Genomic DNA, 17,905 nt, shown 5'->3' with positions numbered 1-17,905 from the left:
TTTCTATTCAAGGGTGAACCAGGGTTACCTGGTCTTAGAGGTCCTGAAGGTCCTGCAGGGATTGGAATACAGGGGGAAAAGGTGAGAATTTCTTCCTAAAGGTGACATTCAAAATTGTAGTGTTCCAGGAATAGGTTTGTCAAAGCCTTCTCTTTTGTTGGCCTATTATAAGTAACGAAAAAATATACCTCAAGGAATAGGTTAATGAGTGCTTCTAAAAGTGGTTAACTGCAGAGTTTCTTTCAGCCTCAACCTAAAACAACTTTTTAAATAGTGAAGTTAATAAAAGACTACCCAGGGCATCTTTTTCTTTTTCTTTTTTTTTTTTTTTCTGAAATGACAGCACAACAGTTCTGTGGTTCACAATTTCCAGTACCTGTGGTAGTGCCTGGTCCAAGAAGTTCACAAAGAGCTAACTGGGAATACTGCTTCTCTTAGCAGGAATAACTACGTTGATCTTTTAGGTTCCGGCTCTTGTACTGGTCTTCTGTACTGATTCACAGATGGAGCAGAAATTCCAGTTTCTCATATCAGCATCTGTGTCCTGTGGAATAAAAGACACTGGAAATTGCTGGAATAGTTGTCTAAGACATTGGACAAGACATACAGAGATTAGATTTCACAGTAGAAGAGAAATAAAGATATTAAATATCAAAATTGCAAGAAGCTGGAAGGGCTAAACAACAGCATAGGAAAAAATCAAGGCATCTACCTGTTTTCAGATTGCTTTGGTAGGGAATGCATGAAGATGACATGATGCAACAATAAAATTAATTACTATATTGGAACTTTTTCAGAATTCTTCTGGACTCAAAAAAGTTTCATTTTTGTTGTAATTATTACAGTCTAATCATATACTTAAGTAACAGTTTTCACTTTACAAACTTTACACTATCCTTACCCTTTTCTGCCCAGAATTATAAGCTGATCAATCAGAGAGGGCATTGTGGTCAATTGATTTGCCCTATTTGCCTTTGAATTCAAAACCAAGCAAAACCTTTGAGTGAATTATCTTTTCCTGGTTTGATTATTTCTCTTAGATAGTTACCTTTTTAACATAATCACTTAACTTGATTTTTCAGCTACAAGGATGCAATCTTTAAGACTCCTTTTGGTTCTTATTTTTTCACAGTGTTCACTGGTAAGTCAGTTCATTTCAGATGAAATCTATGTAGTTTCCAAACTATCCAAAACTGGGCAATTACTGAGCAGAATTAACTGACTTGCCAATGAAGGCAGTAGGAACAGCTTATGTGCACTAGCTACAAGACAGAATTTCACTATCTATCTTATCTTTCACTGATATATACAGCTAATTTCAGTTAACATATTCTTAATATTATTTGGTATGTGACATGTCTTCTCTATTTTTGTAGGGAGATCAAGGTCAGAGAGGAATACGTGGATTAACAGGACCAACAGGAGTGCCTGGACCTGCTGGAGCTAAAGTAGGTTTATTACCACTTTATGTATGTGTGTAAAATAGGCCCTTAAAGCTGTGCTTTGTTCTAGGTCTCAGAAACAACTGTCCTGGAATGAACTTGCTTCTTAAAAGATAATTAAAATAAAATTCAGCTATGGCTTCTCTTAGCAAGGTGCGCCATGATCCCTAAAAATGTCTAGAAGCATTTTTAAATAAACTCTGCATTTACCATATTGCTTCCCTGTCAGTTTGCAAAAAGTTAAGCGACACTAATGCTGGTATTTTTATGCTGAGATATTTGGGAAGATAGATGATATATGGCATATGCATATGTGACAGCATATTTTTTTCCCTTACACTGACTCATGGCTCATATTCTTTTATGGATTTGGAGTTTCTATTCACTCAGTACTCACTGAAAGTGAGAGAAAGGCTACTCCAAGTTTGTCTTCCAGTTTCTTATTGTCTTTTGCTATTTATACACACAAGACTGTGTATTTCCACACACTCTTTAAAAGAGGTATTTTACCCCTATCTTCCAGAAGAGGAAAAACAGGGGTAAAAAATTACACTGAAAGAACTATTTATAAAAATCTACTCTAACAGAAAAATGTGTTTTCAGTATCCCCGCACAGCTGGGCAGGAAGCCTGCAGTGCTGGATGAGCTGGACCAAGTTTCGAATACACTAAGAAGGGGATTTCTAATAACATATATTTGTTCAGTGACTGAGAAGAATCTCATTTTCATTGAGAAATCAGAACCAAGCTTTTTATCAATTCTTCAAATAGTTAGATTTCATTCCACATGGAATAGAATATTAGAAATTCTAATAGAATTTTAATGCAATATTATAAATAGTTGCATAAATGCTTTCTCTACAAGAGGCTTATGCTCACTTTCAGACAAATCCATTGGTTTTGCTCTCCTTCACTACAGGGAGAACCTGGTGCACCAGGACGTCTTGGAATGCCAGGCCCTCCTGGAAGAGCTGTGCCTGGACCAAAGGTAACATCCGCATTCCAGCTCCTAATGCTTACAAACACAGGGTGAAAACTGTGAAGCAGACCATGCTATTATTCATGTAAATAATTTCAGCCTTATGAGGTCAACTAAAAATTCTTCTTTCCTCTGAACAGAGTAATGAATTGTATCCAGAGTAGTTACCTCCATGCCCTGGTATTAACTGTATGCCAGCCTGAGATGTGGCCTTCCTATGTTCATTTCTTTGTTTTGGATAACCTCGGATATCAAAATAATTTTCTTTCTTCTGCTTTTGGTGTTTTATGCTTGCAGTGGCAATAAATAAAATTAGCTATTACATTTGATATATATAAATTTATATAACAGAAATCCAAACCCACAGTTTGTGACTGGTGTTTAATAAAATACATAACTAGAATATATATTTTCTTCATTGCAGGGTGACATTGGGTTACCTGGTCTTGCTGGACCAATTGGAGAACCAGGTTTTGGGCTCCCTGGGGCAAAGGTAGCTCCTAAATTGGTAAACTAATTTCTGAGAGAACTGTGAAACAAGGCAGGATTTCAGTGAAGCAACAGCAAATAGCCTAGCATGGCCAAGTGTTTGTTCATTACAGTTCTTAATGCGTTTGTTGTACAGTGGTGGCAAAGTATAAGGATTTGCAGAGCCAGAAAACCATGGATAGTCAATCTTACAGACTCCTTGAATGATAAGCTTTCGTGGCAGAGAACTAGGAGAAAAATTACTGGTTTCAATTAATGAGGAGTGAATACAGAGTGAACACCTGATTTATGTGTTTACAACAGTCTACCTGTAAAGCATAGTTATTTTTTCTCAGCCAGGCTCCTTTGCTTCATTCCTAATTTTGACACAGGGAAGTCCACAGACTCCAAAAAGATATCAGGACATAGGCCAAACTGGCAATGTGAGAAGAGATGCCTTAGATGCTGGAAGAAATACATTAACAAGCAGCTAATCTTTAAGGACTTCTCTCTAGCACTTCTCTAGTATTGCCTCAGGGTTGCCTAGATTCAACTTTCGTAAGCTGCTCTTCATTCCAGGTGGATTTTGTCTGAATAGCAAGAAACCTGTGACATATAAGCCTTTGTTTCTCAAAATAAACCACATCCCTGCCACTTTTTTTTTTTTTAACCTAGTGAATTTTATAGTACTTTTGAGTAGAGCTCTTATCCCTTGCTCTTTGAGTGAACTGAATACAGTAACAGAAGCATGAGAAACATGGAACAATCTCTGTTCCTTTTTGATCAGTTAATGGTTCTCAAGATCCTTAATTTTTTTTCATCAGGGAGGTGGTGATGATGATGGAATCACGTACTTTTCTGATACAGTTCAGTTAATTCGGAGAACTTCATGTTGTCCTATTTTTGGGGATCCAACAGGAATCCACCAACAGGGAGCAGCTCCTTTGCCAAGAGTTGCAAGTCTCTCTCCCTCAGCCTTAAGCCCCCAAAGGTCTTTCAATTGGTCAGCACTGCATGATTCTATGACTGTGCTGTTCACTTTTTGCTGTCTTTGTCAGTATTAGTGGTTTTGCTGTTGCTTCACTCTCAGACACATCTACGCTAAGCTGTACAAGGCAAAACATCTTACAGTCTCATTTTTTAAGTTATTTTTGCATGGACCTTTGCTTGCTACTGTTATTCATACCCATATTTTTGATAGCTACAGGGACAAACACAATCATGATCATCCATCCAGTTGTAACTCTGAGCAACTTGCTGCACCATCCAGTATGGCTGGGAGGATTAAAGTCCTCTTAGTTTCCCTGGTAAATCTCTTCCTGAGATATTCCAGCTATCTGTATCCATGAAAGGAGCTTACTTGTACATCTCCAATAGGAAGCTCTGTTATACTCAATAGCTTTAATGAGGTTCCACAGCATTATAGGAAAATACAAATCTGGAGGAACAAAACCAGACATGAACCTTGTGATAGAAAACAGCATTTTTAAATTGGTCACACAAACCATTGTTCTCGTCTGCCCTACATCCTTTGTCTCACCACACAAACGTGCATGCCCAGAGCTATGGAGGTTTCCCAATACTTCGCAGCTGCTTATCTATCTTCAATTATAAGAATTACATAAAGCAGCTACCGAGTAATTCAGTTCCCATGCTAGACTTTTGGCTATCTGTCAACTTGGACTTGTTCCAAAGTTGACTGGAATAATAGTAATCAAGATAAAATTATGGGAAATGCAACTGAAGTTGTTCAAGACAGAGCTCTTGAAAACGATTCAAATTAGTGGCTTAGAAGTGAAAGGTGCTGTAAATCCTCAGCACTATTAAATATCCCAGTTTTAGTCCAGGATTAATAACCTACAATAAGCATTCAGATAGTAAAATACATTAGCAGATAAACAGATAAAATCAATGTACAGTATATGTGCCAAAGAAGTTTCACTTTCATGGTTTTGGCATTCACCTCACCTGTTTTTCCTGCCTTCATCAGGGTGACCGAGGCCTTCCAGGACCCCCTGGTCCCTTTGGGCCAAAAGGAGATGGTTATCCTGGCCCACCTGTAAGTTTATAGACTTTTTTTTAATGTGAATTAGTGATTAGCCTACATGGCTGACATGCTAGGAAAGATTTGCTGCTCTGAAAGTCTAGAAAAGCTCCTTAACTATGGAAATGCATTTCAGCATAGAAGGAGAAAGAAATCTCCCAGTGAAATAGTCCAGGACCTTCCATGTCCTCCGCTCCTCCTGATTACACAATGTAACATATTCCAAGCAGGGGATTTTTTTGCTATATACCACTGACATTTTAATCAGTTCCCTCAATATCTTGATGTAGGATACTATTTTCCGCCCAACCAAACAAAATTTATTCCCAAAGAGGAGAATATAGCACAGCTAAGCAGCTGTGTCCACATACATTCCAGAACCACTAAAAAGCAATTACTGTCAAAAGAGCCAGAAGAGCAAACCATCTTCAGTTCTGTTCATCAGGTTGTTGAAAGTGTGGCAAAGAATTGATTGATCTGCTTTACAGCCCTTCACAGAGGTCTTTACTGGTAAATATGACCAATCCTTGCAAAAAGGATACAAGAAGAAAAGGTTCCTTCCTCTCGCTTCCTTACACATGTGTGCAGCACTGGCCTCATGTATCTAGTCTGCTCAGCAGTGTGCTCTGCCAGCCCTGGCAGTTACATGCCTGTGGAGTAAGGAAGTCCCTGGAAGATTGCTGGCTATAGCCAGGGAATTTGGCGATATACTAGCGTTTATCTGTGCTAAAGACAACAGTAAAAAGGCATGCAACTGCCACACTGAGGAATAAAAACCAATGAATGTCAAATGGAAATTGGAATTCGATTTATAATACTTCCTGAGATTTTTGTGCAATCTAATGCAGAACTGCTGCTGCACCTGCCTCTCCAGATTAGATTCCTCTGTCTTCAAACACATGCAAGCCTCCTGCATGACATGCAGCACACGTATAAATGCCACTGGCACCACTTCTGGCTTATCAGAGTAGAATTTAACCAATTGTAGACCACAGTGATACCACTAAGAGATAATATATTCAAGATACTACCATATTAATGTTAACAAAAGCATGTAGTCAATATAGCCATTAATTAAATTAATATTCTGTACATGCATATAATTTCAGGGCTTGCCAGGCCTTCCTGGGATTCCTGGTGAACAAGGCCCAGATGGAGTTGGACTACCAGGACCTAAGGTACAGACCTTAACTTCTGGAAAAGTATATGTGTGTGTGCGCTCTACTTCATGCAGATGTAATTTCTACCCATAGGTCACAGTCAGAATACCTTTTTAACCCAGCTTTAACTTACCTATCAGTATATAAAAGGTAGATCCCATAGAAGATCTTCAAGTTTCACTTCAGAACTCATCCTGATGCTGACTTCAGGATTACTGGATATATACAGGCAATTGAAGGATTGACTACAGCTATTTAAATATGCTTAATGTCTCTTAAAATTATGTAGAACTTTTTTTCCACTCACCTCAAACTCCTGTCTGAAGGCACTGATAGGAAAAAAGCTAGAACAGTGCCAATGTGAACACAGAGAATGATTCAAATGAAAGGCAGGAAGCAAAAGCTTCTTCATTTTTGATTTAGGGAACCTGGAGCTCATTTTATAATATGGGAATTGTAATTCCCATGTAACTGTTGCATAATTGACTGTACATGTCTTGAATATGTTTAGACCACTGTTTATCCCAAGTAACTTTCTAGTCCTGACTGCAGTATGCATGGGTTAGCATTGTTTAGACTTGCACTGTGCTGTTCAGTAACTCTCCTCTTTTTTGTCCCATTTGAGTCCAACAGATGCTGGTATCTATAAATAAATTAAACTTTGGTGTTCACTACTTATTTTTTAAAGTATCGACTTTCAGGGTGACCCCGGTAGTAGAGGACCAGTTGGTCTCCCAGGTCCCCCAGGAGAAGGCCTACCAGGACCAAAAGTAAGCCATTTAAACGATTATGTCTCCTGTCTTCTAGAATTAATTCCTCTTTTTTACTGTAAAAAGTAAACCAATAATGATCTAATAACCAATATGATGACCAATCCCTGCAAAAAGGACCATGACAAAGGCCTGGAAACAACTGTAACTATAAAAAGCAATTTTCACTGTGAAACCTCCCAAATTGGAAACTTACAGTCCTACAGCTCAGCTTTAGAAGTCTATTAACACAATGAACTGTTTTAGAATGTAAACATAAACAAACTGAACAAGGTGAAATGCAAAGATTTTTCATCATAATAATGTATTACCTGCACAATGTGGCTTATTGGTCCCAGAGATTCGGTTCACGGTGGCATGAAGGCTGGGTCCAGAAGTAAGCAGTGGTGAAGCACTTCACCAGCCAGTGCTAGTCCCAAGGACTGGCATGGGCCCAGGATCCTTACAAATGAGGAAACAGAGAATTTCATGCAGGGATACTGGAATAGGTATAAAATTAATATTGTGCTATGTGGGTTTTAATTGCTTCCTATGAATAACATATGGAACTGAAATATTTTCTCTAAAGTTCTTTTAAAAACTAGCTTATCAATTAGCAACAAGTTTATTTGCAATGCCACATTAATATGTATCTCTATAGGTCTTACTGTGTAAGCTTGAACAAGATGAAAGATAACACAACAATAAGAATCCTCTCTTAAATCTTAATTCAGTCCCAAATGTCCCACCAATACAATCCATCCTTCAATGCAATGTATATCTCTATCAGCAAGGCTACTCATATTCAGTGAGCATTAAGCCCTGCATGACTTCTTTGAAGTATAAACTGGATTTTAATAATCTGATAAAGCATAAAAAGTCTTTGTGAGCTAGAGCTATCTTATCCACACTACTTATAAAAGAGCATCAATTTGGTAGAGGATGGACAGGAAATTACATGCTGGTGTAACAATTTATTGCGTATTTTTATTATGAATATTGTCTTTAACATATGCAGGGTTTCTCTCTAGGGAACCATCGGACGCCCAGGGCCGCCTGGTGCTCTGGGACCTCCTGGTGAAGGTATTCAAGGAATTAAGGTAAAAAGGCTCAGTGTCTTCAATATTTAACCTGTGGTGAGTGGTCAATCTGACCAGCACAGTGTTAAGGAGACTTCACATATTTTCTTTTATGAGGAGAGCCTCAGGCTAGAAAACGAGAAGGAAACATGAGCACCTAAAAAGTATGTTCTGTCACTACTACTGTAAACAACAAGCCCAAGGACGTGTGTATTGAGGGAGGAAAAAGCAGGGGCATCTTTTATCAGTGAAACATAGCCTTATAAAATTAAAAATGCCATTGCCTCTTCCCCAAGTCTCATGCCCACGGAGGCAGCCTGAAGTAGTTATATGAACTACCACCTATGGTAGAGAAAGAGTCTCTATTCTGAATCTATGTGTGCTATCAATTTTTCCCTGTAATATGCACTGTTACCCAAAGCATAGATCAGATGAGATGGACTCAAGACATAAATAAGAAACAAGGAATGATAAGGAATAGAATAGCATAGAAAGGGGGAACAGGAAAACTAGAACTAGTAATAGTCATGGAGTTTTTCAATATATATCCTTATGAAGCTAACATATTGGGAAATATGTTAGCTACTACTCAATAAGCTGTTGTTTCAAGTGCCTCAAGGCACTTGTTAAAATGCAGTTTGAAACACTTTTTCTTTGAAATTTAAAATTATGCATGATGAATGATTACAAAGGATTAATATCATTACTTGGATTGTCATTAGGGAGAACAAGGAATTCAAGGAATGCCAGGACCAAGAGGCCCCCCTGGAGAAGGGCTTTTGGGACAGAAGGTATGATATCTAAATCAGAGATAAAGTTCTAGACTGAAGCCAACACACTGAAAATGCTCGTTGCAGTCAGCTCTCACTGCGGGCATGTGAATTCTGTGAAAAAGGAATGGGGATTTGGGAAAACCCCAATAATTCACATGATTCACACTTTAATATTTTATACCAGCATCTCTTTCAGTGTTGCTTATTTTAATATCATATGAGGCTTATCTTTTACTGCAACTTGATGAAATATAGATATTAGATCTAAAATCAGTGTCTTTTTTTACCCACCCACTTTGGAAAATCTGGGGACTACATCAATGTTAAGAAAACGAGAAATATGGGTTGGAATCAGCCTTTGGATGTGATCACATCAGCTCAGAAAGGCTGTACAAAGTCCCATAACCTATTAAAAATCAAATCAGGAGGCACTAATTCATCTGTTTGTTATTCCAAACACCTTTTCTGGGCCAAAAGGTTTCTCAGGGTGACCTTCCCATTATTCATTCCAACTACATGCTTGTCTTTGTTCTCAATTTCCCTACTGTTATCTTATTTTTCTGAGACACAGATAAGAATTGCCATCATGCAATATCCCATGAAACAGCTCTGTCTGCATTACTTGTTTGACATGGTTTATTGTTCAAGCTGCTTCAGCTATTTTTCCTATTAAAATGCTTAGCCAATACTACAAGTTATTCACAAAATTCACAAATACCAATTGATTTAAATAATGTCCAAAAAAGATTTCTAACTCATATCAGAAGCCAAAGGTGAATTCAACAAGGGCAACTACAGAGAAATGTGGGAAGTTATTAAAAACTGACTTATACTTTCTGTCTGCTTAACAACGTGGTTTTAAAGGGAGATCGAGGAGCTACAGGCGAAAAAGGGAAAAAAGGAGAAAAAGGTGATGTGGGTGACCCTGGATTATCTGGAGAACCTGTGAGTAACTCAGGTTTATCATGTCCATTTTCTTAAACTGCTTAAAAATAAACCTGTGTTGTGTGTGCTTGCTGTTTAACTACATATAATCTGAAATACTTAACAAACTGAAAACATGAAAACTGTTTAAAGCATAATAAAGACATTTCCATGCTGAATACCCCATTTCCCAGAGATGTGGTCTCTTTCTTAAGGCAGTGAAAGACAATTGCCACGTTTTAAGACAAAACTATGCAATTCTATTCCATGGCTATCAAGTAACTGTAGCTCAGACTTTCCTTCAAAGCTGATGAACAGATGAAGGAAAGCAAAATGGTAACTTCTGCTGATGGGCAGGTCCCCAAAAGCTGGAAAGCAAAATGAGGTGCCCTTCTGTTATGACATTTGCATATTATTAAGCAGGGATGCATAAACACCATTGCCATTCTTGCCTGACACTGGGCCTATTAGACTCACATATGATGAAGCAGAACTCTGATCATTCGTACCTGGTTTCAGGCAGGTATACAGTGTCTTGAGAAAGGGAACAAACACAACATGGGACACTGGAAAGCTTTGCACAGAGTATCTCTTTCTAATGTGAAGAGACAATCAGTGATCCAGTGGGAGATTGAGGTCATCCAATTTCCATGAAAACCTTAGGAAGTTCTAGATACTGCATGCATAAGGTAATACCACAAGAACATGATTTTTTCTAGCCAAAGTTCTTATTGGCCAAATGTTATTCTAGTAATGGTAATTGTAATTGATGAAGTAATTGATGAAGTCATATTCTGAATTACAATGTTACTAACTAATTGCTGTACATTAATTAACAATCACTGTTACAGGGCAAAACTGGACCAAAGGGAGAACAAGGCCTAACAGTAAGCAAATTCCATTATTTAAATCCCATTACAGCGAGATATAAACAATAGACAATATTATCAGATAAAATGTATCCTATGTTAATTATTTTGGAAAGAGCTTTCTGACTAGAAGTCGTCTCAGCAATAATATAGAAAGAAACCATGCAAATGTTTCTGACTTTGTTCTCATCTGCTTTATGCTGAAATGCAATTTAAAGTTCCTGATGATGTCAGGTATTTTTCTGCTATGTGTTCTTTTACAGCTAGTGATAGATGACCCAGGTGTGCACCTGCTGCAGGAAAGATTTTTTTAAAGTATTTAAGAGTCTAAAGAGCAAAGATCTTCAAACTTGTCATGGTCTATGACACTAAAAACTTAGTTACATTTCTGCTAAGCCTGAACTGCACCAGACACAAATTCAGTGAAGCATGTCAGTGAGTATATAAATACTACTGAAGTTTATGATGGAAGCTGAGCAGCAGTAGCAAAAGGTTGTATTTGAAATACTGACTCAATGCCAAATGAGTCCTGTCATGCACTTCAAAAAATATAACAAATGATTGCTCTAATAATGAGAAACACTTTGTTTGCACGTCACAGAAGCTATCACTTCTCTGAACAGACAGCTCTGGTGGCAGCAGCTTTTTTTTGTGCTGCTGAAAGCTGGGTAATACAGTGGGCCAGGTACACCAGGGTTCACAAATCCCAGTTCCACTCTGTGTTGCACTCTCTTTCATATGCCAGCTCACTACAAGCAATATGCTTCCTGAAATTGGGTCTATTTCTCCACTCCCAATACATTTAAAAGGCATATCCATATTATTCAGATGCTAAAATATGAATGGGTTCTGACTTTAAGCTTTAACAAGAGCAAAATCATCACAAAACATTGTTTACAGTAACAGTAGTTAATTGGTTTAGATAGAGGTATTACTGAGAAATCAAGTTAATGATTCTTATATGCCATATAAAATAGTTCATTGTAAATTGTGGGACTCATGCCAAGCTTGGAAGGTCAGGTTTGAAAGTTAAACAGTACGATTTTTTTGTAAGTCCCTGTAGGACGCGGGTATTCATTATAAACAAAATATTTGGTAGTGTCAATATTATACCTAGTTTGAAAGAGGCAAATTGTAAAATATCTTATTTTTTTCATATCTAGAGAGAAGATATAATTAAATTAATTAAAGAGATATGTGGTAAGTACTCAGGAAATTTTTAATAGCAGATTTTGGTTTTTTTCTTTATCACATTTACATTCTTCTCCTTTCCAAAAGAATCCCAAGTCCAGTCATCATGATCTGGGTTTTTTATTTTTCCTTTGCAGGTTGTGGTATTAAATGTAAGGAAATTCCTATGGAGCTTGTGCTTGTGATTGACAGCTCTGAGAGTGTGGGACCAGAAAATTTTGAGATTATCAAAGACTTTGTAACTGCTTTAGTAGACAGAGTAACCGTAGGCAGAAACGCTACCAGAATTGGCCTGGTGTTATACAGTTTAGAAGTTCGGCTAGAATTTGGTCTCAACAAGTATACAACTCAACAGGATGTTAAGCAAGCCATTAGAAAAATGCAGTACATGGGAGAAGGCACTTACACAGGAACTGCTATCCGTAAAGCAACCCAGGAAGGCTTTTCTGGTGCTCGAACAGGAGTGCGAAAAGTAGCGATTGTGCTAACAGATGGCCAAGCAGACAAGAGAGAAGCTGTAAAACTAGATATTGTCGTTCGAGAGGCTCACGCAGCGAACATCGAAATGTATGCAATAGGAATTGTAAATACTTCAGATCCAACACAGGCTGAGTTTCTGCGTGAACTAAATCTGATTGCTTCGGATCCGGACAGAGAACACATGTATCTCATTGACGACTTCAATACCCTTCCAGGTGCGTTCATTGCAGTTTTATTCTGCATTGTATCTGATCCTTCTCAGAACAGGGCAGCGTGGGAGGAAGCATTGTCTTTGTGGATACGTTATGTTTTGGTGCTGATCAGGATTAGTTACAAGGTGCAAAGTAATAGGAACCTAGAGATACAGATTCCCTCCTTTTAAGGAGTTACATTGAAGGGCAATGATTCATCACCTACAGAGTAAGAAAACATCTGCCTAAACTAGCTTTCTAAAGCACAATAAGTGCACTGCAAATCTGCTGGACTGGAAACCAGAATAAAACCCACTGGGGTAAATTCTACTGTATCACTTCCATTGGGAAATAACCCATTTTTATTGGGTTATTCACATGAGCAAGGTAAGCAGTTATTTTCCCACTACCAAGTAGTAACTGTTCCCAAGCTCAGATGAACCCCTTTAGGTGAGTTCATTGTATTTTGTACCATGTAGAGGACTTACAGACTGGTCAATTTGTGACATATAAAAGCCACAGTCCAGAGAGCATGGAATAATCTTAGATGCATATAAATAATCCAAAGGAATACTGCATTACACGTGTTATTATTTAAGCATATAAATAATCCAAATTCCACAAAATACATTGCATTTCTCAGCATGATGAGGTTTTTCCCTTTCTTTTTTTAACAGCTCTGGAATCCAAATTAGTCAACCAATTTTGTGAAGATGAACATGGTACTTTAATATACAACCGTAATGGAAATGGTGCAAGCCTAAGTGGACCATCTTTCCATTCAGTATCTTCAAGTTCTTTACAGTACATACTTCAGAACAACAATGTTGATAGACAGTCACTTTCAGCACAGACACCTGGAGTATCTACAGCAGAAAGTCCTCTGAGTCTTGGCGATCTTCCTCAACCATTAGCTCCGGTATGAAAATTCAGCTTTAATGAGCAAAAGTTTTATTGAGATATATATATCTCCTTCTCTGTTGCCTGACATAATATGTAACTTTCCTCCTACTTTTCTACAAGACAGGTATTATAATAGCCCCTTTAACTTGGTATGCTCGGAACTGGTTGTTCCGTGTAAGAGTTCTGATGTTGCAGGCAGGCAGTTGTCTAATGGCTATAATTTATTCCTGATACTGTTACAAGGATTGTTACTCCTGTGTTTAATACGGTAATATTTGTGCCATAGTGTGAAACATAACATTATTAAAATGCAATTACACCGTTATAACTAAGAATAGTAATTAAACTCAATTGCAGTCTATATTTTTAAGTTTATAAATAAAATTCTGTAAAGGTCAACTGAAAAAAAAATATATCCCAGGTTTAGGATTGACAACTCTCCTGGTAAACCAACCAGGTGAGGTTAAAATCCTGATTCTGAACACTGAAATCAGGGAAGGAAAAACATTAGAAAACTTTTAAGTGATGAAGGGCTTGCTCATTTTGAGACATTTCACAATATCTGAAAAGCAAAGAAAATTAAATGCTTATTTCAGACTGAAGTACCTCCTGTGGTAGTATATGAAGCCTATGAAGAGGAACAAGAGGAGGAGGAACAATCATCCTTGCTAACAGTGGACACTGGAGGTATTTTTATCATCATTCATTTCTTCATTTTTGGCTGGTCAAAAATCAATGTCTCATTCTGTTTCTTTTCACCTGCAGCTGCAGTACCATTATTGCCATCTAAATCATCATCATCAGATAAAGTGATGACGTTGCCTCTTTCAACTGCAGGGCTCACAGCAAGACCAGGTTATACAGCATAACTAGTTTTTCATTTTGTTGCCTTTTATCCTGATACTAACTTTTCATAAGGCTTTCAATCAGAGTAATTTTGTTCCACTGTCTTAAGATTTCATGAGCCCAATCTGTAGAATAGAATCCATCTCAGGATTTTATAACAGATCCAGTTGCAGTTCTCGTCTTCCCAAATTCCAAATGCCACTGCTCCACTTACAGCAGAAGCAAGGTCAGCTATAATCTGAGACAGAGCTCATAAATGACATAAAAAAAGAGAACATAGTGCTAACTGAGGTGGGCCAGTGAGCAGCTAATTTGTCACCCAAGAAGGGGCAGTCTATGAAGATGGGAGGCTTCATTAAAGACAGAGAAGATAATGATTTCAGAGTTGAACATAAAGAATAGACTTCTCCTTCAGAGGAGAAGCAGGAAAAAATGGTGTTTAGTCATTTGAAGGAAAGTATAGTAATTAGCTGACTGCGCAAAGGATTATTTTTGTATGAAATGTCCGAATGTATTGTGTTTATTATTTGGGGGATTCACACAAGTTCCAGTAATAGTGTATTATGATGGGAGCAACAGAAAAGAGCAATAGAAACACATTCCCATTTCTTGGAACATGAGCATGACTATTATTCTGTCCCTAGCACTAACTTTTTTTTTTTAAAAAAGGTGTCAAGATACTAGTTTCAAATGCAAAATATTGATTTCACAACATTAAACTTAAAGGAAAAGTATTTTCTGTCTCATGGAATTATTAAAGTGAGTGACACTAGATTAGTATGTCACAGTCCTCTAATGACTATCTGTAGGAATCATTAGATCAACATACTTTACATTCAAACTTAACTACATAATTACTACCATTGTATAAGTAGCACAAACATCTTACAACATAAGATATAGTTTTATATAGTTTTATAATAATAAATAATAATTATTATTTATAATAATAAATAACTAATATATAGTTTTATATTCTTCTCACTATTCTAATGCCTCTTCCCCCACACCACAAAGAGACCTAATGTACTGAAGCAAGGTACTGCAGAAAGATGATGGTCATACTTGTGGTTCGAAGATAGCAGATGCAACAAGCTCCCAGCTCCTCAGCTTACAATTCTGGGTTGCTCACAAGAGTGGTTGCTTATAATTAGATTTCAAAATTCACATTTCAAAACTGTAAGATTCATATTGTTTGCTCTTCTTGTATGTGGAACCATAATATGATTATTTCTGGAGTTACTAGAACGAGGCCAGTAAAGGAACAGTTTACTTGACCTACTAAGATGCGCTTTTAAATTGCCTCCAATGCCAATATCTTTAGAAACAAAAGTGAATCTCAAACTGCTGTATACATCAACAGAAAAAGTACAACAAAATCAGTTTGAAAGTTAAAATCTATGCAATACAATTTGACTCTTACAAACTGAACTTTTTCTATTCCTTTTTTTCTTTATTTCAGACACGAACCTCCGGTGCAAGTTAAGGCTGGATCAAGGGCCGTGCCGTGTTTATATCATAAAATGGTACTATGATAAACAAGCCAATGCTTGTGCTCAGTTTTGGTATGGTGGCTGTGATGGAAATGGAAACCGCTTTGAGAGTGAAGAAGAATGTAGGGAGGCTTGTGTATTTTTTTCTGGAGGTAGGAATTTATCTCTACGTTAATAAAGAGCAAGTTAAAGCTATTGATTGTTTGGGTTTGTTGTCAAGTACCCAGCATGTTATGTAAAACCAAACCCACTGATTTAAAGAATATTAACATTCTGAAGTCATATGCTCACTGATTAAAAAGAATGTCTACCTATGCAAGATCACTTTAACTCTTTTTGCATATATTGTATGATGTAGTCCCTAAGGAACAAAATAGCAATTTTTCATCAGTATCAGGAGTACAAAATTTCCTTTTTACTTAGATGTACTAAGACCAGTATAGCATTTGTCTTAGTAATTGCCGTTCCTTTACCTAGATTTTTAAATACTACCATTGTACAATCACTAACTATACCTCGTTTGAAATTATATATATGGCTTTGGAAAGCAATCTTTGGTCATTAAAATGGTGTAATTTATTTTCTATTACAGGAATCTGATGTTCGGCATGGATACTGCAAAGAAGATTTTACTTTTCTAAAGCAAAAGTGTTCCATAAATCCTATTTTAATATTTCAAGCATAAATTACCAATTTCCAAATTACTTGCAGAGTACTACTCAGAACATACAGCAAATATAAATATAAATATAAACCGTAAATACAGCAAATGCATCAACTTGTGGCCTGAGTGCTCTCTGAGTCACAAGATAGGGAGGTGGCTCAGCAGCCCACCTTTCCCAAGCACATCATAGTTACATTTAGTCCTTTTTTCTGTAAACTTTCTTCAGTTTCCATTAGCTAGCAAGACACATGACAAATGTAGTTAAAACACATCCACTGATTTATATGAGTGATTACAACAATAGCTGGCATCACTAAATTAGGTTAGTTCATGTCTAAAGTGGTCCTCGATCCATTTCTCTTCTGAAAGCCAAGTCAAATTTTTAAATGCATTTTAGTATTTTCATCTTTCTAAAAAACCTCTTAAACTTCTGTTCAAAACATTGAAACACATCATAGAGTGTATTCTTTATTGCCCGTCACTGCCATATTGCTTTTTACATTTATGTCTGCCTGTATATGATGTATTTCCTTTTACTTGGCTTGTATACTTAAAAGCTTGTTTCTAATAAAACATTTCTGGGTTTACTGCCAGGACAGAGAATGGATAATGGTACTTTTACAGGACTAGAAGCTTATCTCACAGCTAAATTACACCTACTGTATAATGTGCTCCTGATTAGGTAACTGGTTTCCTGCCACAGCCCTAAACAAGACTGAACATCTCAGATTAGGCACTCCCGCATATGAAACCCGACGATATTTTTTGGTCAGGTTTGTGCGGTTTTTTCCTGAACAAATGGCGAGTTCAGAATATCAGCAACAAAAGATGGAATGTGGCCTCAAGCCAAAGACCCGCTATCCTTACTACTTCAAGAGCCCCAGCAGCGAGCCTGCCTGGGCATGGCAGCACACTGCCTTCCACATGGGCAAGAGGGAGTGGAGAAGGGATGGCCAGCACCTACAATGTTTTTTACTTCATCAAGTTTGTATCAACTTCCAGGCAGATTTCAATGGGTTCCTCGCCAATTCAGGAACCAGCTCCAGGGAAATACCTGTCAAACATCAAGTTTCTTCCTATGATTCATGCTTATGCTTTAAATTGGTAGGGTACTGCCACTGAAATTCAGCTAGATACAATTTTCAAGTTATTCCAAACTAAAAATACTGATACATCCCATTTAGTTAAAAACCCAAAACCAACAACAAAACCCACAAACAAAAAATCTCACCAAGAACAAAACACGCAACATAAAGCTGCAATTTACCAAGTGAAGATTTCACAGGTTTTAGGTTTCCTGACTGTACAGGGAATTGGTGTAACAATCCTCCATGGCAATACAGGTGTTCCCTTGTACCAGACAAAGCTAAGACGAGAGGCTGCAACTACTATATGGAGTGTTCCAACGACTCAGATCGTTCCACTCTCCTTCACACAACGTTGGCAAACGCCAGACCCTTGGCGCTGCCGGGGCTGTACCACCAGGCCGCCGGGCCGCACGCAAGCACGACGGCCACAGCAAAAAACGCGCCGGACGCCGCAGCGACAAGACCCATTCCCGCCCGCCGCCACCGGCGGCCGCTACCTCAGCGCAGCCCGGGGCGGGGCGGGGCGAGGGCGGGAGGGAGAGCGGGCGCGCTCCCCGCATGCA

At 37.8% G+C, this 17,905-nt stretch overlaps 1 protein-coding gene and 1 long non-coding RNA gene across 2 annotated transcripts in view; one reads left to right on the top strand and one right to left on the bottom strand.

Annotated features, from left to right (window-relative positions):
* The window catches only part of LOC115608012 (collagen alpha-1(XXVIII) chain-like), a 34,525-nt gene extending 18,257 nt beyond the window's left edge, over positions 1-16,268 (top strand). Inside the window, exons 19-36 of the mRNA XM_030486086.1 lie at positions 13-81; positions 1,377-1,448; positions 2,361-2,429; positions 2,845-2,913; positions 4,879-4,947; positions 6,042-6,110; positions 6,794-6,862; positions 7,873-7,941; positions 8,643-8,711; positions 9,558-9,638; positions 10,469-10,504; positions 11,650-11,686; positions 11,815-12,372; positions 13,026-13,267; positions 13,848-13,938; positions 14,017-14,106; positions 15,560-15,742; positions 16,183-16,268. Of these exons, the coding sequence (XP_030341946.1) occupies positions 13-81; positions 1,377-1,448; positions 2,361-2,429; positions 2,845-2,913; positions 4,879-4,947; positions 6,042-6,110; positions 6,794-6,862; positions 7,873-7,941; positions 8,643-8,711; positions 9,558-9,638; positions 10,469-10,504; positions 11,650-11,686; positions 11,815-12,372; positions 13,026-13,267; positions 13,848-13,938; positions 14,017-14,106; positions 15,560-15,742; positions 16,183-16,190 (1,950 nt within the window). The 3' untranslated portion in view covers positions 16,191-16,268. The remainder of the gene's footprint in view (positions 1-12; positions 82-1,376; positions 1,449-2,360; positions 2,430-2,844; positions 2,914-4,878; positions 4,948-6,041; positions 6,111-6,793; positions 6,863-7,872; positions 7,942-8,642; positions 8,712-9,557; positions 9,639-10,468; positions 10,505-11,649; positions 11,687-11,814; positions 12,373-13,025; positions 13,268-13,847; positions 13,939-14,016; positions 14,107-15,559; positions 15,743-16,182) is intronic.
* LOC115608013 overlaps positions 1-17,834 on the bottom strand; it is a 38,575-nt gene extending 20,741 nt beyond the window's left edge. Inside the window, exons 1-3 of the long non-coding RNA XR_003991425.2 lie at positions 17,522-17,834; positions 7,174-7,303; positions 377-544 (exon numbers count right to left, since the gene is read on the bottom strand). This is a non-coding gene — a long non-coding RNA (uncharacterized LOC115608013). The remainder of the gene's footprint in view (positions 1-376; positions 545-7,173; positions 7,304-17,521) is intronic.
* Between the last annotated feature and the right edge of the window lie 71 nt (positions 17,835-17,905).

The sequence above is a fragment of the Strigops habroptila genome, chromosome 5 (genome assembly GCF_004027225.2).
Source record: "Strigops habroptila isolate Jane chromosome 5, bStrHab1.2.pri, whole genome shotgun sequence".
Taxonomy (NCBI): domain Eukaryota; kingdom Metazoa; phylum Chordata; class Aves; order Psittaciformes; family Psittacidae; genus Strigops; species Strigops habroptila.
This window is presented reverse-complemented; position numbering and strand designations above follow the sequence as displayed.